Source organism: Protopterus annectens, chromosome 3.part1 (assembly GCF_019279795.1).
Source record: "Protopterus annectens isolate FY-2018-M chromosome 3.part1, PAN1.0, whole genome shotgun sequence".
In the NCBI taxonomy this organism is placed as follows: domain Eukaryota; kingdom Metazoa; phylum Chordata; order Ceratodontiformes; family Protopteridae; genus Protopterus; species Protopterus annectens.
Genome location: NC_056732.1, coordinates 1,870,478,102 through 1,870,501,528, shown reverse-complemented (window position 1 = coordinate 1,870,501,528; position 23,427 = coordinate 1,870,478,102). Strand labels below are relative to the sequence as shown.

Below are 23,427 nucleotides of genomic sequence, written 5' to 3'. Positions count from 1 at the left end.
CACACACACACACACACACACACACACACACACACACACACACACACACACCTGGGAAAGGCTGACACAGCTTATCTGCTCTACCACCTCTGCCCAGTCTATAAGGTAGATACACTGCCACCAGTCAGCTACTCTAAGGCACTTACCAGGGTACCCAATTATTCTTAGTAAAATTAATACTTATACAAATTATAAAGTTTGACCAAGTGGCAAGACTTCCAGGAGCATGAAGCCCACAGAACCACCAAATAAATCCAGTTACTCTCAAAGGTTAAACTATTTTCTAAAAGACCAGCCACAATGAATGGTATACATGTATTTAATAATAATTAATAAAAGAGAAAACATGAAAATACTGAATATCTAGTTACAATAAACACAAGAGTTTCGGTTAACAGGAAATATAAAAACAAACAGCTGGAAAGATTCAGACAGATACAGAAAAACAATATTTAACTTATCTTACTATATTTTCCTAACTTACTGAAGAATTACTGTTCCCTAGTTAAGTTACTTACAAAAACAAGGCAATATAAAGTGGATGAGTGTCTTGTGTCAGTTCCAGTAACAGAGTGCTGAGTGTCACTGTTGCATCCCTCACTAGTATCTAAAATTATTTCAGTGCTGGCTATAGAATGACATCACATCTGTTCACTTGATTCTGTGGTTCCCATACTACCCCCTGACTAGAAGCTGAACCAGGGTCTAACAGATGTGTTACAATACACACCTAGGACTTGCTAAGGCATCTTCCTTTCAGCTGCTCCTATTAGGGGTCACCACAGTGGATCATCTGTTTCCATTTCTTCCTGTCCTCTGCATCTTGCTCTGTCACACCAACTACCCACATGTCCTCAGTCACCACATCCACAAACCTTATTAGGCCTTCCTCTTTTCCTCTCACCTGGCAGCTTCATCCTTAGCATCCTTCTTCCAATACACCCAGCATCCTTTCTCAGTACTTGTCCAAACCAATGCAATCTTGCCTCTCTGGCTTTGTCTCCAAACCATCCAACCTGAGCTGACACTCGTAATATACTAATTTCTAATCCTGTCTGTCCTCATCACACCCACTGCAAATCTTAACATCTTTAACTCTGCCACCTCCAGCTCTGACTCCTGTCTTTTTGTCAGTGCCACCGTCTCCAACCCATATAACATAGCTGGTCTCTCTACCATCTTGTAGACCTTCCCTTTCACTCTTATTGGTACCCATTTGTCACAAATCACTCCTGACAGTGTTTTTCATCCAATCCACCCTGCATGCACTCTCTTCTTCACCTGTCTTCCACACTTATTATTCTGAACTGTTGATCCCAGGTACTTAACTCATCCACCTTCACCAACTCTGCTCCCTGCATCCTCACCATTCCTCTGTCCTCCCCCTCATTCACACACATATATTTTGTCTTAGTCCTGCTGAACTTCTTTCCTCTCCTCTCTAGAGTATATCTTCACCTCTCCAGGGTCTCCTCAACCTGTTCCCTACTCTCAGTACAAATCACAATGTCATCTGCAAACATCAAAGTCTACAGGGACTCCTGTCTGATCTCGTTTGTCAACCTGTCCATCACTATTGCAAATAAGAAAGGGCTCCAAGCTGATTCTTTGATGTAGTCCCACCTCTACATTGATCGCAACCATCACTCCTACTGCAGATCTCACCACTGTCACACTGCCCTTGTACATATCCTGTATCACTCTTAACATACTTCTCTGCCACTCTTTGTGTGGGAACACATATCAGAGGGTCTCTCATGGTCAGGAACACCTATAAGAGGATTTCTTGTGGTCAGGAAACACCAGCCAACTCGTCAAGAAAGTGCAGCAATGCCTCTACTTTTTAAGAAGGCTGAAAAAAGCTAAGCTTCCTCTTCAATTCTTTCTACCTTCTATAGAGGTGCAATAGAGAGCAACCTCATCTGCAACTTCACAGTATGGTTTGGAAGCTGCATAATTTGTTTGGCTTATTTATACTGGTTATTGCTGCTAGCAATTTATATATAGCACTTTATATTGCCTGCTGCATACTGTTTACTGTATTTTATTCCTATTAACTAATCTGCACGGTTAAACTAAATTTGTCTGCCTTACAGGGCCTGAGAAATAAGTTTTTTACTGTCACACTGTAAAGCTTTATAGCTAGTTTCATTGTGTGAAAGGTATTAACGGGAAATTTTCTGTACTTGTTAAGCACCTATTTGTTTGTTCTGATTTCCTGCTAAGGAGTGTATCATATAACTGATTTGTTTGCAGTCAAAAGCATTCTGTAGAGACTCCTTGCTCCTTTATCTGTTTAAAAACTTTCATGTTGTGGCTCACTGCTGTTCTTCTTCTGTGATAAACATTTCTTTAGTATTTACTGTCTAAAAGAGTGTAGGCTAGTAGCTTTAGTATTGTACCTCACCCTCCCTCCCTGTTGGTGTCTTGCTGTTATACTTGGTAGCTTTGCAGTTGCCCGCCCCTACTGTAAATTTGATCTGGGACACTCCTCCCAGTCTAGTGTCATTAGCTCATTCTACCTAATACAAAAAGAACATCTGAGAAGGCCAACCAGGGTTGCCAGACTTCCCTATTTGAGCGGGATTGTCCCGGGATCAGCATCCCGATTCTGAGTCCCGCACTGCCGGTTTAAATCCCAGTGAAACAGCCCTCTGCTTTTTTTTTTTTTATAGACCCATATACCGGCATATGGGCCAATCAAAAATCGCTAAATACAGAGCTGCTGTTGTTTAATGTGGAACATCAGACAGTTCTGCATTAAACATAGCTCTGTTTTTCGAGTTTTTTGATTGACCCGTATACTGGTATACGGGCCAATCAAAAATTGGTAAACATGGAGCTACTTGTGTTTAATGCGGAACTGCTTGATGTTCCGTATTAAACAGAACTACCTCCATGTTTTTAAGCGTTGAAGACCTTTTTTTTTTATTTTGGTCCTCACTTAGCGTTGAAGACTTTTTATATATACGTCTGATGAAGCGGGGAAGCCCGTGAAAGCGCTTACGTTTTGTTTGTTCTTCGTGCAATAAATCAAGTTGTTTGAACTATTTCTACTGGACTTATTTTTCAACGCTTGAAGTTTGTTGGATTATTCTTGAAACGTTTTGTATGCTGCTTATTGCTGCTGGTTTGGTGATCGTTTATCTTATATATATATATATATATATATATATATATATATATATATTTTTTTTTTTTTTTTTGGGTCCTCACTTTGTCCCTACATGGCCAGTCAGAAATCTGGCAACCCTGAGGCCAACCCACTTAGTTTCTTTCCTTCTGTTCCTCCTTTCTCCCTTTCCTAGAAAAAAAATGTCTGAATCTCCTTGTGTTCTGACTGTGCTTCTCAAACATTTTGGAAATATAGAGTATATTTTAGTGCATTTATTAAAACTGTATTTGCCTTAATATTGCTACAACTCAAGTACTGTAGGTTGCACTGCATCTGAATTGTGTGTGTGTTTTAGCTGCTTTTCTGTATATATAGATTTTTCTGTATATGTAGACTAGCTACTTATTCTACTGTATTACTGCCTCTTAAATCATTTTTCAGTTGTGCACTTGCCTTGGTTCATTTAAAAAGTTTTAAATTGCTAAGTTTGTAGAGTTTTAATTGCATTTACTGTTTAGGGCTACACACTCAAGTGCGTTAGCTTTTTCTGTGTTTATGTGCTATATTATTGCATTGTTTAGCCTGTTTTAACAAAAAAAAAAATACTATCTTGTTTGCTCGTTTTCCGCCTTTCCTAGCTAGTATAATCCAGATCCCAGGCTTTGCTGGTTTCAGGACTTTATTTTCTGTGTTCAGAGCTATCCAGACCTTGCTGTGGTTCTGTGTTCAGAGCTATCCAGACCTTGCTGTGGTTCTGTGTTTAGAGCTATCCAGACCTTGCTGTGGTAGAGGGAAGTCCTACTGCTTACCAGTGGGAGTGGTTTCCAGCTCTGAAATTGTAATTTTATTAGCCATTTTGGGCTGATTTCTATCCCTTTCAATGTTCTGGCTTAAAAACGTGTGTGTTTGCGCATTTTTTGCATCGTGCAGCACCGCAGGGCTATGGATAAACTATTCTAGGTGCCAGAAAGTCTGCTCTTCAAATATTCCTTTAGAACTAGCTGGTTTCTCAGTAGTAGCACTAAAATCTGAACCCTTGTGACTAGCACTTGCTCTAGAACCTGCTGGAAAGCACTAGGAAGCCTTAAACTGATACAAACACTCAACACTCCTTGTTAATAAGGAGAAATTAATCGTAGGCACTAAGTCTATAATTGCAAAGTACCTTGCAAAGGTAAGGGAAGACAGTTCATGTACTTTACAAAAAAAGAACCTAAACAGGCATGTCCAAGGGTCAGCTTCCAGGGATTTCTCCTGTCCACCTGGTGATTCTAGGCATACTGGGGCAAGGCAGTAACTGCCTCATGTACACAGACAGCCCTTTCCTCCTACCACCCAACACTACATCCGGTGAGAGATGCACTTACATAGCCAAACTGGAAGCAAAGCTCTCTCCAGCCAAGATTATGTTAGACAGTCAAGAGGAGAAGGTTAACACCTGCACTACACCTCAAGCAACACATAGCCTTTCAAAACCCACACCATCAACACCCACACATAGCTACACTAAACACACATGTGCAGATGCCCTTAACATTAACTTGCCCACGCAACAAGGACCTCCAAAGCGAAATGCAAACAAACACTGGTCACAACCAAAGTGACACATAGCTCACAACACCAGTGTGCCACCCAACAGCAGCCCCTAAGGCAAGAAAATGTGCCCAACACTTTAGTCATAGGTGACTCCATAGTCAGGCACACTGATGTCTCATTCACCAGGCTGAACAAGGACAAAATTAGTCAGCAGCCTGTCGGGTGCCAGGATCTGCCACATAATGCATGCACTCAAGTCACTACACAACAAGTACAAATATGACTCTGTCATTGTCCATGTTGGAGTGAATGACTTGATATGTACCTCCCAGTACTACATAAAAAGAGACATGGAAGAGCTGTTGGATCATGTAGCCCAGGCAGGTATGACCCTAGCCCTGAGTAGCATCCTGCCTTTGCCCAGAATGACACCACAGTATAAGGACCAAATGATTAACTTCAACAATTGGCTAAGCTTCTGGTGTCATTCAAAGGGGATCCAGTATCCATCTGCCTAGGATGACATGATCGACAAACCACGATGCTTTGCCAGAGATGGTCTGCACCTGTCCCCCTGGGATTCAGGTTACTGGCTAAAGCTCTTGCCACCCCTATAGTGCCTTTTTTTAAGCAAGGTTCAAAGGACAAAACCACCACCATAACAGATACAAGCATGCAAAATCTGAAGGTAATGCTACTCAATGCTAGAAGTCTAAACCTCAAAATGCACTCTCTCGAGGCACTCCTAAAAATGGAGAACATTGATATCTGTGCAGTAACTGAGACCTCGTTCAAGGCTCCAGAGAGCACCCCTGCAATACCGGGCTACAATTCTTACGACACTTTTCGGCCACCAAACCAAGACCGAAACACTAAAGGTGGAGGAGTGTCCATATTCACCAAGGATATTCATACCTCCAGGCTAGTTGCCCAACACAATACATCTGAAATTCTCCAGGTGCAACTAACACTAGGTAAGACTGCAATCCAAATTGTAGCTTGCTACAGATCCCCCACCATGCCCCAAGATTCTCACTACAACTTTCTAAACATACTGGAAAATATTAAGATACAACCAAACACCCTAATACTGGGTGATTTAAACTACCCTGCCATTAACTTGGAAAACTACTCGGGTACCAACTCCTTTGCCCAATGGTTCTTGAAATTCATAAATTCCAACGCCCTGGATCAGCTAATCCATTGTCCCACCAGGGGCTCCAATTTCCTGGTCATTATCAACATGGGAGATGGATGCTCCACACCAGTGGTCACCCCCTCATTGGGCAGGTCTGACCATAAGCAAATCACCCTTGACATCCACATCCCACCCCCACCCCCAGTAAGGAAACCTCTGTAAAAAACTTCTCCAAAGCCAACTTCATGCTACTCAAGTCAGAAGTGACAAACTTCATGACACCCATGCAGACGGGAGCTGAAAGTTCAACTGCTGAATCCTACACTAAGGCACTGTATGAGCACATCCACTCCTGCATGAACATGAATCATGCCATCCCAAATAGAACCAAGATGCTCTCCTCCAAAAAAAGGAAGCAAATCTGGTGGTCCCCTGCCATAAACAAACTATACAACAGAAGGAAGAAACTGTTGCAGAAAAGAGGAAAATCCCAGGATGCAAAAATCTCCCTTACCAGCCTCAGTAAAAAGCTGAGATCCCTCATAAAATCCTCCAAAGCTAGTTATGAAAATAAAATTGCCAAAGATTCCAAAGAAAACCACAAGGCATTCTATAGTTATGTCAAGAATCTAAATGGCAATGCTCAGATCTGCTCTGAGCTACAACAGAATGGCATTAAATATACTGATCCCAAGGATATTGCCAATATCCTGGCAGATCTATTTAGTGCCAACTTCACCCCCTCTCACCCTCTAAAGGGCCCATCTCAATATCAAAAGATTGCCAAATTCTGGTAATCATGGCCACACAGGTAGAAACCGCTCTCTCCAAAGCTAAGGGTACATCATCCATGGGACCAGATGATATCCCAGGCTGTTTACTACATGAACTACAAAATGAACTGGCACCTCACCTAAGTGTCATCTTTAATCATAACCTAAACTCAGGCCTCATGCCCACTGAGCGGCGCACAGCTACAGTTATCCCATTCCACAAGGGGGGATCCACCTTGGATCCCGGGTACTACCATCCAATCAGTCTGATGAGCCTGATTTGCAAGGGCATGGAACTCATTATCATGGTACTTATAAACAAAGACATTGGCAACCTTCAAATGCTGGACCCCACCCAATTTGGGTTCGTGAAGGGCCAATCTTGTCTCCTGATTGACTTCTTTGAATTAGTCTCCAGAGCTGTGGACGAGGGTAAGGCAGTCCACACAGCCTATCTGGACCTCACCAAGGCCTTTGACACCATCCCTCATTCTGGAATCATAGATAAACTTACTAAGCTGGGCATAAAGCCCTACGTCACTTGATGGGTTGCCAATTGGCTTATTGACCAAACCCAGACTGTAAAAGTAGCTGACTCCAAATCCAGCTCCAGACAAGTGACAAGTGGAGTACCTCATGGTTCAGTCCTGGGACCGCTGTTGTTTGGCATCTACTTTTCTGAAGTATAGACCAACACTAAGGGACTCTGGCTAAAAAGTTCGTAGATGACTGCAAACTGGGAGTCATTATTGAACCCCCAAATTATGTGGATGTTCTATAAAAGGGCCTTACAGAAACAGATGCTTGGTGCCAGAGCCATGGGCTCAAGATTAATGCCAAGAAATGCACAGTTAACCCCTTTGGGATAAAACATGTACCCGTGAATTACCACATCGGTGGCAGTACACTAAACACTGAAAGTGTGACGAGAGACTTAGGGACACATTTGGACAGTAGTCTCACCTTTGATAACCACATCACCACAACAGTCAGGAAATCCTTATATGTGGCACACCTCATCACGAAGGGATTTTCCTCCAGAAAAAAGGAGGTCATTGTCTGACTGTACTCATCCCTCATTAGACCCATTATAGAGTACAACGCCCCGTTTGGTATGTACCTCACAAGACATCTGCAACAGCTGGAAAGGCCACAGAAATATCTCACTAAATGAATCACAGGCCTAAAGCAGATGCCCTAAGCTGACCGTCTAAAAAAACCCCAGCTATACTCTGTGGTATATCGTCTACTCAGATGTGATCTCTGCTTAACGTACAAGGCCATGTCAAACCCTGAGCTGTTGGACATGCTCCACTTAAAGAAATCCCAATCCGTCAGAGCCACATGCTCCATGGATCTAAACCTTTTCAACACAATGAACAAAACATGCTGGAGGGATAGGTTCCTGAAACAGAGACTCCCCATACTCTGGAATAGACTGCCCATACATGTCAAGCAGAGTGCCTCATTGGCCCTCTTCAGAAGGAACCTTGACGAGTGGATGGGAGATAGGAAATTCACCCCATGGATCATATCAGTCACCCTGCTAGACAAGGGTCCATGGAAGTAAATATTGTGGGAAGAAATATCCAGGAAATTGTTATGGCTAGGCTTGTATAGGCCCTAGAGCCGATAGTCTAGTACCAACCTATGAAACTGTGAAAGGAAGAAGTTACAAAGAGTGGTGAGGGTTGCAGAGAAAGTAACTGGTTCAGTCTTCCATCGATACAACATCTTTATTCTGCAAGAAACATCTGAAAGGCCACCAAAATAATACAGGACAAGACACATTCTGCACATGGACTATTTAAGCATTTGGCAGGAGATATGGCAGCAGATGCTGCAGGACTGCAAGATTCAGTAACAGTTTCTAACCTTCAGTGATTAGACTTCTGAACTCGGGCACTAGTCCCAGGGGTCTGGACACATAAGTCAATTTTTATTTATTTGTGCAATATATACTTACATATATTCCAAGTAAGTGCAATATTTATTTATTGTATCCATAGTCAGTATTATTTAACTCACTCAAGTGCAATATTAGGCAAATAATGGGCATTTCAATCTGTAGTATGTTTTGTATTACTTTAAATAAGGTAGTTAATTTAACTCAGGAGAGGGTATTATTTTTCTATATGAGTGTTGGTTAATGTCTCTGCTCTTTCTTGTGTGTTTTGGGAGTAGTATTGTATTTGTTAGTTATGTTTATTCCTCTACATGTATAGGTTGTTTCACTTTCCTTTGTGATCTCAAGAATTGAGCTGATACATGAAATTTTGTTTAGGCTGCACTTGTGTAGTTCTAAATGACAATAAAGTTTACTTTGAGTTTGACTTCCTCATACAATACCGTACCTCCTCTGTAGGCACCCTGTCATATGCTTTCTCTAAGTCCACAAAGATACAATGCAACTCCTTCTGACCTTCTAATTCCAATACTTTCTTCCTTCCTGGACAGACTAACCAGCCATTCTCTGGCACCCCACAGTAGCAATTAATTCGCCACTAAGGACATTAAGAACCTAGGCCTTTCCCAGACATTGCTCCTCTGGCTGCATTCAGATCTGTGCACTAAAATCTTTATGGCCTAAACAAAGTCATTAAATGTCTGGCTATTTTTTTAAGGTAAGCTGATATGAGCTTAACTCCTTCCCTTCCAGCATGCAGTGTTAACATATATACATGTCCTCAGTTACAAAAGTACAGTCTGATATAAATGTGTATTTCTTTTCTGTCCAGCAGGACACACTGCTGATACATTTTTAACAAAAGCAGCTTTACAAATACAATTTTAACACCAGCATCTGTACAAATCAGTTTGATATACAAATGACATAAAATTATTTCAATTATATGAATAAAACTATCAAAATTATCACCTTCTTTATACTGTGGAAGAAATTTATTGATCTTTGTTGCTTCTGGGATTCTATTATTTCCTTCCACATTACCTCCATGTTCTTGTTGAAGAGTAAGCATGTCCTTCTCATGTTGCCGCTGCTTCTCATTTTCTTCAGCCTCCAAATGCTACATTCTTTCTACCAACTCTAATTCCAAGCATTTGGCCTCCAGTTCAAGTCTCTTTAACTCCAGATGGGGTTTTAAATCCTCTGAGGAAAAGATAAACTGCCCTGCTTCTGAGGGCTGCACATCCCCATCACCAAACTGGTTGTCTTTCTGGTTGCTGGTCCATACTGCAGCTACGATTAAGGCTGAAATAATTTCCTCTTTAGTCAGGTTGGCATGCATCAGTCCTTTGGATTTTCACACCTTGGCCAACTGGTTCACTGTCAGCTTGCCATAGTCCTCTGCTGAGATATTTGCCTGCTTTCCCTAACTAAACTAAAGTGACAAAAATAAATACAACTGTTGTGAAAAATAAAACTCTGTATGCTTACCTTGTGGCTGCTGAGAGTAGATACACCTATAGTGACAACTGCTTATAGGCTACAGCAGTTAAACTAATATCTACACCACTGCTTAGTTCAGTTTAAAGAAATGCTGTTTACTAATTTACTCACAATACTTACAAAATGTATCAGAGTAAGTATCAGCCATCTTATTACTTCTGTTAGGTACTTTTCTATTAATTGACCCTTTTCCAAAATGTATTTTATGTTTTTGCTTCTTTTGTTACAAAGTAAAAGAACAGAATGCACCATTTCATGTGTTATTGTAAGTGAACATTTTTAGTTAATAATTTGGGCATATCCCATCAGGTGTCACTGTGAGTGATTAACTGCTGGGAGATATTCCCTACTTAAGTAAATTGCTATTCATAGAATGGAAGGAGGAGTGTCCTTGGAGGCATGTTAGTTGTACAGAATCACTCCTTCAGAACATTTATTTTACTTTTCTTTGGGTTTGTTGTGTAACTGTTATGTGACTGTAGAGCACAGGGTTATTTATTTATTTATCACACATTACAGTTTAATTTTTGCTCCTAAAATGGCTGCTGTGCCTTGGTCCCTGATGTCTTGTAGGTGCCCGTAGAATGCATTAGTAAAGGATTTTGAGCTTGGACCGTGTTATCCTTTAGCATTGGGGCTTTGAAACTTTCCACCTCCGTCTTAAGTAATGTGAAATTTGCTTTTGAAAAGTTTTTCACGGTGTTTTCCTTGTCCGGGGGTGGGGGCGGAATGTGGATATCCAGTGATTTGTTTATGGTCAGATCTAACCAGTGAGGGGTTGACCTCCGGTGTGGAACACCGGTCGCCCATGTTGGTGATGACCAGGTCCAATATGTTGTCACCTCTGGTGGGAGTGTTGATCAGTTGTTCCAGGGCATTTGAGTTTATAAATTCTAGGAAATGTTTGGTAAGGGAGTTAGTACTTGAGCAGTTCTCCCAGTTAATGTTTGGGTAGTTGAAATCACCCAATATTAGGGTGTTTGGTAGGACCTTTATGTTACCCAGTGTTTCCAGAAATGCAGAATGGGGGTCCTGGGGCATGGTGGGTGATCTGTAGCAAGCTACAATTTGAATTGCAGTTCTGCCCGTTGTTAGTTGCACGCGGATGATCTCTGAAGCATCATGCTGCGCCACTAACCTGGAAGTGTGGGTATCCTTGATGAATATGGATACGCCCCTGCCTTTTGTATTTCGGTCCGGGTTCTGTGGCCGAAATGTATGGTATGAGTTGTAGCCTGGTAGTGCTGGGGTGCTCTCTGGAGCCTTACACCAGGTTTCTGTTACTGCACATATATCGATTTTCTCCATACTGAGGAATGCCTCGAGTGTGTGCATTTTGAGGTTTAGACATCTGGCATTGAGTAGTATTACCCTCAGATTTTTGTTACTTGTGCTATTTACGGTGGTGGGTTTGTCTTTTGAGCCTTGCCTAAAAAAGGCACTATGGGGGTGGCAAGAGCCTTGGCCAGTATTCGAAAGCCTAAGGGTGACAGCTGCAAGCCGTCTCTAGTGAAGCAGCATCACTTATCGAGCATGTCATCCCAGGCAGACAGACACTGGATCCCCTTTGAATGACACCAGAAACTTAGCCAATTGTTGAAATTGATAATTTTTTCTTTATACTGTGGTATCATTCTTGGTGAGGGCAGGATGCTACTCAGGGTCATACCGGACTGGGCTACGTGATCAGAGAGCTCTTCCATGTCTCTTTTTATGTAGTCCAGGGAGTTAAGGCTCAGGTCATTCACACCAACATGGACAATGACAGAGTCGTATTTGTACTTGTTCTGGAGTGACCTGAGTGCTTGTGTTATGTGGTGGATCCTGGCACCCGACAGGCAGCTAACAGTAACCTTCTCCTTATTCAGCCTAGTGAGTGGGACGTCAGTGTGCCTGACTATAGAGTCACCTATTACTAGTATGTTGGGTATGTTATTTTGCCTTGAGGGCTGTGATTGCGGGGCACACTGGTTTTGTGAAGTATGTGTTTCATGGTTTGTGTTGGGGGGGGTAGAGGTTGCTTGGATGTATGCTCTGGAGGGCTCTGTTGCTTTTGAAGATTTTTATTTAGAGCTTCCGAGTATGTTTTCGTGTATTTACGTGTGATTTTTGCTGGTGCTGGTTTAGGGGTCTATATTATATCATCGAACGGTTAAAAAAGCGAACGCTGATTGATCGACCTAACTTAAGCAAAAGCTTACAATCTCGAACTGTCAGATCAGCGATTTTTTTTTTCCCAGGAAAAAAAATCGCTGATCCAAAACACATACACACAACACAAGCACACCAAACAAACAGAAATCCACACACATACACCTAAAATCGGATACCTAACTCTACACTAAACTATGCACACACCACTAACTACCCACTTACCTTAACCCAAACCCTAACCCTAAGGTCCGTCACTATCGCACACTCACCTCACCCGCTCCCTAACCCTAAGTCACTTAAATCCACCCTAACACTCATGTCCACTCAATCGCACACACACCTAACCCAAGCCCTAACCCTAATTCACCTAAATCGCCCTAACACTCACATCCACACAATCGCATACTTACCTGAATCTGACCGGTAACTTTCCACCATAACACTGAAAATACTGAAGCAACAGAAACAGACAACCGAATTCTTTCCCTAGGAAAAAATTTGAGTTTCTGCTGCTTCAATATTTTTCAGTTTTGCGAAAATAAGTTTGATCAATCAGCGTTCACTTTTTTAAGCATTCGAGGATATAATATAGACCCTGGTTTAATGGGTCAATGTGAGACTGGTGGTGTGATGCCAGTATTTCCCTTCTCCACTGGACTGTCTGATCCAGTCTTGGGTTGAGAGAGCTTAGCCTCCGATTTGGCTGTATAACTGCATCTCTCGCATGTATTAATGTTTGGTGGTAGGAGGAGAGGGTTGTCTGTGTACATGAGGCAGTTGTTACACTGCCTCAAAAAGCCCAGATTCACCAGTTGGACTGGAGAGTACACCTGAAACTGCCCTTTGGACATGCCTGGATAGGTACAGTAAACTGTTTTACTGAATGGCTGGTAAGGTCGAATAGAGAGCCTTGTCCTTCTGTAGTGCTAGGGTTTATAAGTGCTTGCTATGAGTTTTGAGCAAGTGCCGGGCTGAGAAATGAATGGCTTGAGTGCTTAAGTTGAAAGTTTGTCTAGTTCCAAGGGAAAAATTGAAGAGGAGACTTTGTGGAGCGAGGAATAGTTATACCCTAGCTAACCGGCACTGCCTGGCACGCAAAACCGGGCAAATGCATTTTTTATAACAGGGAAATGAAAGAGATAGAAATTAGCCCAAAATGGCCAATAAACTACTATCTTCTGGGCTGAAAACACTCCTCCAGGGACAGATAGGCTGCTCAAAGCTCCCCTCTCTGACAGGTGAACAGAGAAACTTCCTTCTATCCAAGTAAGGTATGGGCAAACACAGAGATTTGTAACACAGCCCTGAATTCAGCACTAACCTGAAAACTGGACTATACTAGCTTAGAAAGGCGGGAAACAAGTATATGTGTGTGTGTGTGTGTGTGTGTGTGTGTGTGTGTGTGTGTGTATATATATATATATATATATATATATATATATATATATATATATATAATTTCAGAAAATAAAGGAGATACAATAAAAAAAACACTTTAAATGCACATAAAAGGATGCTTATTGTTATATATCTTAGTTCAGAGTTGTAGTCAATGCCCCTAGTAATAAAGTAGGAAGAAACACAAATACAGTAAAAGCAGATGAATAAAGTGCATTTATATATATATATATATATATATATATATATATATATATATATATATATATATATATATAAAACAATAGAAAATGAACAATCTGATTTAAACAAGTTACCCAATTAACCAGAAAAAAGCTCAAAACTGAGCCCTGTTCCAGCAGTCTTCAATCAGACAAGTTCTAACTGCACACTCCCGCTACTAAGGGTGCAGGGGAAACTTCTCCAAAAAAACATGGCCTGGATCAGTGCTCAAGTTATACAAACAAAGCTAGATTCAGCAGACCTGAATCTGGTCTTATGCTACAGCAACAAGGCACACCAATTTCAGAAAGAAACAGTTTGAATAAGCAAGCACAAAAAGCCTGTGACCAGAAATTCCCAGCTCAGAAGGGCAGAATCCAGCCTCTCCTCCCACAAGAGTGCAGACCACAAACCTTTTAAATGTAGAATAACTGGCCTGAAGCCCAAGTGCTTAAAACAGAACTAATACACTTTTAGAATAGCAGACACTGAGCTTTTAGTCAGCAATTCCCAGCTTAGAAGGATGTAAGTTACCTGTCCTGCCACAACAGTGCAGACCACAAACCTTCTTAATGTAAATCAACCGGTATGAAGCCCAAGTGCTTAAACCAAAAGACTTAAAATATCAGTTACAATTTAATCAGGCTACTACCAAGCAGCAATAAGTGCAGCAGAATAAATAAAATTGAGTACTTTTAAGAAGAGGCAAAAGCAAAATAAAGTAGGAGGAAACACAAATACAGCAAAAGCAGATGATTTTTTTTTTGTTATTAAAGTGCAAGGAGAGAGGAAGGAAGAACCTAAGTGGGTTAGCCTTCTCAAATCTTCTCTCTGTATTATATAGAGTGAACACTAGACTCAGAATATGACCTCACTGTATTCGGTTAAGTGAGCAAATGAGATGGACTCAGGAGGAGTGTTCAAACAGAGACTTACAGGAGGGGCGGACAATTCCAGAGCCACCAACACTAACACCAAAACAAGAACAGCGAGGGTGGGTGGGGACAAACAAGAAGAAGAATAAGTACAGATTACAGACATATTAAATCAAAATGCAGACAAAAAATGAGAATAAACACTTATCTTTTCTCAATAGCACAGCTAGCAGTAGGTCAATCTCTCTGCAGCAGCCTGAGCAACAGGCATATCTGTGCCCAGTACGGGGGGAGTACTGGGGATGGGTGCACTGCATGTGCCCAGTACATGGGGTACTAGGTAAGGGTGCAATGCTTTTCTGTGCACAAGCTCTGCACCCCTCCCTAATAAAGTCATTTGCTCAGAATAGACATTGCACCCCCTCCCTAGTACCCATTCCACTGGGCACACTCACTGCACTCTAAATATCATTGTCATGTAAATACCTCAGGCAGTACTTTTTTCTGAGCACATGGTTACTAGGAAGGGGTGCAGTGCCTGTTCTGAGCACAGGGGTATTAGGGAGGGGCCCAGTGCCTTTTCTGAGCACAGGGAGTAATAGGGTAGGATGCAAAACATGTGCTCAGTACAGGGAATACTGGGGAGGGGTGCATTGGATGTGTCCAGTACTGGGGTACTAGAAAGGGGAACAAAGTGTGTGCACAGTAAGGGGGGATACTAGGGAGGGGTTCAGAGCCTGTTCTCAGTACAAGGAGTACTAGGGGGTGTATAGTGTCTGTGCCCAGAACAGGGGGTACAAGGTAGGGGTGCAGTGCATGTGCTGATAACAACAGGCTACTAGAAAGGGTGCAGTGCTTGTGCTCAGCACAGAGGGTATTAGGGAGGGATGTGCAGTGCATATACCTAGAATGGGGTACTAGGCAGGGGTACAGTGCTTGTGTTCAGAATAGGGGTTACTGTAAGCTTCCTGCTTATTATTTTTTTAATCAAATATTTTTATTGAAGTAAGAAAATGATAATTTTAACAATAATATGAACGTCATATATATAATTTTTGAACATAAAAGAACATCCTGCTTATTTTTTGTGTACCAGCTTGCATATAGCATAAAGGGGGACCTTCCACAGAACTGGCAAACTGTTGACCGATTGCTATTCTTTCACCTCTTTCTAAGCTACTGAAAAGGTGTATTCATCTCCAGGTCATGAAATTCTTACTAACAAATAACCTTCTCACAAACATTCAGCATGGGTTTCGCCCATAGTACCACTACAGCTCTCTTATCCTTCACTAATACCATAAACCATCACAGGAATAACAACAACTTTGTATCTGCCATCTTTCTAGACCCATCAAAAGCTTTTGATATGGTCTCCCATTCCAAACTAATAGATGTACTAACTGAACTGTCCTTCTCACCATCTGCCACACCATGGTTTCATAACTATTTATCTGGCTGTCAACAATCTGTTCTATGGCAGGGTGACCTACCTCCATGCCTTCCTTTATCCACTGGTGCCCCCCAAGGATTTATCTTGGACCCTCTCCTTTTCTCCCTCTTTACTAATAATCTACACACAGCTACCCCACATGGTTCTATAATACAGTCTGCAGATGATTCAACACTTATCTGTGACTAATAATCTACACACAGCTACTCCACATGGTTCTATAATACAGTCTGCAGATGATTCAACACTTATCTGTGACTAATAATCTACACACAGCTACTCCACATGGTTCTATAATACAGTCTGCAGATGATTCAACACTTATCTGTGACTAATAATCTACACACAGCTACTCCACATGGTTCTATAATACAGTCTGCAGATGATTCAACACTTATCTGTGACTAATAATCTACACACAGCTACTCCACATGGTTCTGTAATACAGTATGCAGATGATTCAACACTTATCTGTGACTAATAATCTCTTATCTGTGACTAATAATCTACACACAGCTACTCCACATGGTGCTATAATACAGTCTGCAGATGATTCAACACTTATCTGTGACTAATAATCTACACACACCTACTCCACATGGTTCTATAATACAGTATGCAGATGATTCAACACTTATCTGTACTGCCACTTCTCTATCAACTCTTCATTCTCAAACACAGGAATCTTTCACTTCTGTTGAAACACGGTTAGCCAATGCCCATCTAATCCTGAACCCAAACAAAACTAGATTATTACTCTTCCAACCTAACAAGACATCTATTTCATGCCCAACATTTAACATAATAGCCAAAGACAATACTGTGATCTCCCCGACAACCCATACAAAGCTTCTTGGAGTGGAAATAGACAATACCCTAAAGTTTGACTTGCATGTCTCCTTAACTATAAAAAAAACTCCATAAGAAACTTGGAAGTCTATATTGGCGAAAAAGGTTCCTGACCACAATGGCCAAAATTACATTAGCACAAACCCATCTGCTCTCCACTCTACTATATGCCTCTCCAATTTTAACTAATCTAAGGAAAACTGACTTATCTAAGCTAGAAGCATGTTATAATGAAATTGCTAAGTTTGCATTTCACTGCCCATATAGAACACATCATTGTACAGCTTTAAGGATACTAAACTGGCTCGAGCTTCCCAACATTATTTTTTACAACCAACTCTCTAACTCACAAAACTGTAACACAACCAACTAGAACCCCAGCACTACAAAATCTCATCCTTTCTTACAGTTCCAGCAGACCACTTCGCTCTAACAACAAGAGCTTACTCACTGTCTCCAAGGCCAACATCACTGCAGGAGAATCTTTATTTTCCAACTATATATCTCGTATATGGAACTCCCTTTCTAACTCCATTCTCTCAATCTCATCCACTAGCCACTTTAAGTCATCACTTAAAGCTTATCTAAAAAATAAGTGGCTATGTTCCTGTACTAACCTCTCATGAGTGCTCTGATACATCACAGTATATCCAAAACATATCCAACTTCTCCCCTGGTGTTTAATCCTTTGTTCCTACTCACCTATCTTAACCTTATATCTTGACATGAGTCATACCTACAAATAGTACTAGCTATGTCCAAAGCCTAGGTTTTGTTGTCAAGATGTAACAAATTTGTATGTTATTATGATACTACATTTTGTTTACTTTATACTTTATTGATTATTGTAATGCGTGCGTGAAAAGTTACTATTACTCATGGAGCTTTTCCCCCTGGGCTTCTGCTGAAAAAGGACCTGTGGCCAGTTGGACTTTCCAGGTAAACAAATGTAAATAAATAAATATACTGAGGTCCCCCACTACTTAGTCACAGCTTCTCTTTGTAGAAGGTATTTCTACTTAATATAATTGTTTAAGTGTTCACACGTATAATAGTCTCCAACATTTCCTGCAGTTACAGTACCGAGTGAGTAAGATTAAATGCACTGTCCCCCATTCTACCTAGTCTTTTCACCCTTTCAGTGGATCAAGATTTTATACTAAAGCATTAATGTAAGAACCCTTTTTCCTGGTTCACTTTGCCATCCACTAGGAAACCAGAAGATTGGCTGGATCCCAGAGGAGGGATATAGAGCATGTGCTAAAAATAGTGAGTACTAGGAACAGAGGGATACACTGAATGTGTCCAGAATAAGGGGTACTGGAGAGTGGTATAGTGCATGAGTCCAAAACAGGGGTACAGTGCATGTCTGCAAAAGGAGTTACTAGGAATACTAGGGAAGGGGTGCAGTGCATGTGTCCATAGTAGAGGGGGACTAGCGAAAGGGTAGAGTACATGTGTCCAAAACAGTGAGTATATAAACCAGTGGTGCTATGGAGAGTACATGCGTCCAAAACTGTGGGTATTTGGAAGGGTTACACTGCCTGTGCCTGGAACAGGTGGTACTAGGAAGGAGTACAGTGCCTGTGTCCAGAGCAAGGGATACTAGAGAAGTTACACTGCCTTTACCCAGAACGGAGTGTGCAATGGATGGGTACACTATTTTTCTTTGAAGAGGAGGTACTAGGAACAGATGCAGTGCAGAGGGTAATAAGGAGGCTTACAATGCATGTGTCAGTAACAAGGGGTTACTAGGGAGTGATACAGTGCAGTAACTGAGCTTACAATGCATGTGTCAGTAACAAGGGGTTACTAGGGAGTGATACAGTGCAGTAACTGGTTCTGAGACTTGGAACTACGGGCACTGGAATACAGAGACAGATTCAGTAAAAGTGCGGACCTGTACATACCATGTCCCAGATTACTCTTTCTTGGAGTATTCCCTTTTCACTGAGGTATAATGATCTCAGAGTTTGGTATATACAAGTCTGGGAGCTTGTCCTTCACATTGTGAGGGGTGCAGGAAGGGGCTTATCCCCTGCAAAAAAAAAATTTAAAGGAAGAAGAGCAATATTCAACATAAAGTGCTTTGCATTTTATGCTTTTTTCTTAATTCTGGGACTCTTAGTTACAAGTATCAGAATTACAGTATGGCGTCATAAGGTGCAGCCTCAAAAACTGGGGTACTGGAAAGGATACATTTGAGCGAGTAACCGGAAGGGGTACACTGCATGTGCTCACTACTGGTAGTATTAGGAAGAGATATACTGCATGTACCTTTAACAGTGGGTGTTAAGTAGGGATGTACAGTACCTGTGCCACTGCGTGACTGGGAAAATAGAAGACAAAAGGAACACTAACATACCCATTAAATAAATAAATATAGTTTTTGCAGCAGGGAGCAGACACCGCTTATCCACCAAGGAAAAGAATCATTTTAAAGAAAAGTAAAATAATGCTGAAAATAAAACAAAACAGCAGTCTAAGAAATGCTGAAGTTGCTATTGTAGTCCCTCAATGCACTGGCTCATCAATGATGCTACTACATGCCACTGAGTATAACTGGGAAAACAAAGCAAGAAAATATTGTAGTGCTTATTCCACATGCACAGCAATTATATTATGCTGAAGTTTTTATCAAAAGTTGTCACCTTCATTGCTAACCCCCTCTTGAATCAGGTGAATTTTTATAAAACTGTCAAAAATATGAGGAAAGGAAGATTTGCTATGTTTTGCAAAGGCAACTAGTCCCTTTGAAGAAAATTTTAACATAACTGTTTCACTCATTTTAAAATAATCTGCACGTGTAATTAAATGAAGAGCAGTCAAATTCTGTATCCTTTCAGGTACCCGAAACCTTTGAAGATGTTGCTGTTGAGTTTTCAGGAGAGGAGTGGGAAATGCTGAGTAAACCAGAGAAAGAGCTACACAAGGAGGTGATGGTGCAGAACTATGAGAACATGATTTCTGTAGGTAAGGTGAACCTTAGAGGTGTGTCCTTATTGTGGGGTGCACTTATCTGACTTATCTGTAAGAGTGATATTATTATCTGAGTTGAAATTATTAACTGGTTCGATAAATCTGTTGTTTTACATGTCACTTTATGAAGTGTGCTACATCAGTCACCATTTATCCAAATTTACCTAATTTGTTTCTTAGTTAATGACATCCTTTGCTAGGAATTGCAGCCAGTAGCCAAATGTTCAGTCTGACAGTAATGACAGAACTGATGTTGTACTCCAAGTAGCAGAGTTCCCAGCAAAATAGTCATTATTTCAACTTTGCTATTAGTTTAACTTCTTAAATACAGGTCTTAAGTTATCTTGGCACTTTACAAGAATCTTGGCACTTTAAACAAGTCTCATAGTATCATTTGCAGAGGCAACTCTGTTTTACTATATTTTTATCAATTTAAAGACAAATCTGCTTTAAATTTTAATAAAAATAATGTATATCTCATCCTCAGAATTAGTTTAGCATAAAATAATCTGTTAGTACAGTTATTCAGAGAAATAATTACCCTTAACTAGTGACTGCCATTTTGACTCATGAAGTGGATTAGTATGCAGTGCTATAATACATGTAGCTTTAAATATACTAATTACAGTGCTAGGAGGAGTCACATGTCATGTGACACGGGCAGCTTTATTACTTCTAGAAGTCAACAACATTACATACCTAGTGTAAGGTGAAATTCATCCAAATATTTGCATTGCTTACAGAGTATCCTGACAAATGTCCAAACATTCCTCAACATCAGAATTGGGGAAATATATTTACAGAAGTGGCATATAGTCCTTTTCATCAGTTTGTGCTTGGAAGCACAGAAGTATAACTCACTGCTACAAATAATGTTCCCTCTTCAGCTATATGAAATTCTGTCATTGTAAGGCAAATGGCAGGAAACTGGAAGTTTGCATCAAGAAACTTGATTAATTCTTTAGTACAAGACAAATAGCCAAGAGGTCTGAAAAGTTACAGTATGCAGGCTTTCCCCATGTTTCTGAGAAAGAATCCATTTAACTCTTATTTTTTGAAGAGGGGAAATAAAATGGCAGCAGTTAGAACAAAGTTTAGTAATTATTGCAAGCCTAGGAGGAATTTGGCATTTATTTGGCATTTGCTCTTCACAAGATCCCGGAGAGACTAAAGATTCTTATGTTACAGGGCTGAAGAATTTAGTAGGCTGCATGTCTCAGTAATAAGAATGGCAGAATAGTTACTTTTTAAGAAATGATCAAGTAAGAGGCAGGTTGATAAAACACCTTGGTTCAGTGGAATTTCACATCTTCTGAGAGAAAATTACTAAAATGCAGCCTTGGAGTCTGTCTGTAAACAAATGTACATATATTGAGAAATGTAAAAAAATATAAAAGATTTAAATTAGCTTGTTCTGCGTACACTCCTCTTCATAATAGTGTTAATTTTTTCTGCCAGGCATGAACTGCTGTGAGCGCAATTGCACGAGGACACACACACACACACACACACAAATAAATAAGTAAATATGTTATTGTAATTATACCAGCTGCTGTTATTGTACCTGTAGCTGTAACATACATGTCTGTATTTAACTATTACTGACTTGCAGATACTTAGTTTTGAATATTAAGTATGCAAATATGCATAAATATACTTTTGTAAATATCTCAAATTGGTACTAGTTAGGTGCAGTTTTCCAGCATTGTGTGTGCTTTCATTTGATACAGTGGAGTACCTTGTACAGAATTATTAACAAATGGCATACACTCATGATACTGCAGGAAAATAATTCCCATTTTCTCAGGTACCTGTCCAGCTCCATTGTATGAAAGGCGAAGGATAGGGAGGAAATTGAAAAATGTTCAAACCACCTGTGATGGCTGCCTCACTGATGATCTGTTTCAGTTGGCTGTCACCCAGTGAAGGAATGAATGAGCTTTTTGACTGTTGCTCAGTTATTATGAAAACTGTTTTTTTACTTCTACTAATGCACCCAAAGTCTAATGGATTTTTGAATTCATCATATTTTACTGAGTGGGTGATCCATCTTGTTCATTGTGTATGTGGGGACTTCTAAGTGGGTGAAACGTCAGGCCCATTCAAAAAAGAATTATATACTACAGATAGTAGATGCACTAGGGATAGAAATACTTCAGTCAGGCATAAATTACAGCAGTCCAGCGCAATATTCAGTTTTACTGTAATTGATACTTATTTAATCTTCTCCTAATAAATTTGATAAATTACATAATCTGCATGAAAAGGAGAAGCAGATTATTTTGTTAGGTGCTGCACAGGGTAAGGGTTTAAATGAGATTGTATACTGTACTGTACTTTATTCACTTATGTTGAACCTTACCTTTTATGTGTATTTATTATTACTGTAATCAATAGTTATTTAATCTTCTCCTAATAAATTTGATAAATTACATATTCTGCTTGAAAAGGAGAAGCAGATTATTTTGTTAGGTGCTGCACAGGGTAAGGGTTTAAATGAGATGGTATACTGTACTGTACTTTATTCACTTATGTTGAATCTTATCTTTTATGTGTATTTATTATTACTGTATTCTATATTTGTATATATTTTTGGTTAAGTATAAGAAATTGTGTCAAAATATTTTTATACGTGTCTATTCTTTTAAATATTTGTGTGTTTAGCTGTCTTCTCAACATTTTGGATTTAAATTTTAGTGTAGTATTAAGCTTGTATGCAGTGACAAAGCTCTTTGTAGGAGGGAAACCTAGTTTGTTGCTAATATTGTTCTGGGGGTGGTCTATTAAATTTCAGTTTTATATATGGTGCGGTGTTCTTTCATTTTGGATACATTTTTTCACTTGCACGTGGTTTTGCTTTGGGTAATATACATACGGGTACACACAGACACACACGTGTGTGAGAGGGTAAGATGGTGGAAGATGAAAGGAGAAAAGTAGGGTTAAAAATAAATAGATGAGGGAGTCTTAAGAGGAATTGGTTTAGGTCCTGGGTCATCACATGATGTAGTTACAGGTCTATGTTATGGTTAGATTATTTAATTTTCATTGAATTTTTGTGTTACTTTCTGTCCAAAGGTCAGAAGGGAAAGCATTCTAGGGTTTAGCTACACGGACACTATAAAGTGAGTCGCTATACTGGTTTGGTATTGTGGTATTTGTGGTAAATTTGGTGGTTGCTATTTGGTTTGTTCTATGTAAATGCTTTGTGTGGAAGTGATTTAGAGATGGACATATATAGCTGATTATATTTTGTGCACAGTAGCAATTTAACTGTTGTTCTGGGTGTGTTGAAGTTCTGCCCACTTAATATCCTGGGAGCTAGATAGTAGTGACTTTTATCTGGCAGGCTTTTTGCAAATATTTTTTTTTATTATCATTTTTTTCTAATTTGTTAAGGTGATTTTTTGGAAGGTTAGTTAGATTACATGTTGCATACAGCAGGCTTTGTTGTAGGGGAATTTGGCCTGTATGGATCCTTTATTCCTGTGTGAGGTATGGCTATATTTTGTACAGCGTCCTTAAT

The 23,427-nt window shown here is 40.2% G+C and overlaps 1 protein-coding gene across 1 annotated transcript in view; it reads left to right on the top strand.

Annotated features, from left to right (window-relative positions):
• Nucleotides 1-23,427, top strand: part of LOC122797943 (zinc finger protein 430-like) — a 180,183-nt gene that overhangs the window by 9,786 nt on the left and 146,970 nt on the right. Inside the window, exon 3 of the mRNA XM_044066463.1 lies at nucleotides 19,769-19,895. Coding sequence (XP_043922398.1) covers nucleotides 19,769-19,895 — 127 coding nt within the window. The remainder of the gene's footprint in view (nucleotides 1-19,768; nucleotides 19,896-23,427) is intronic.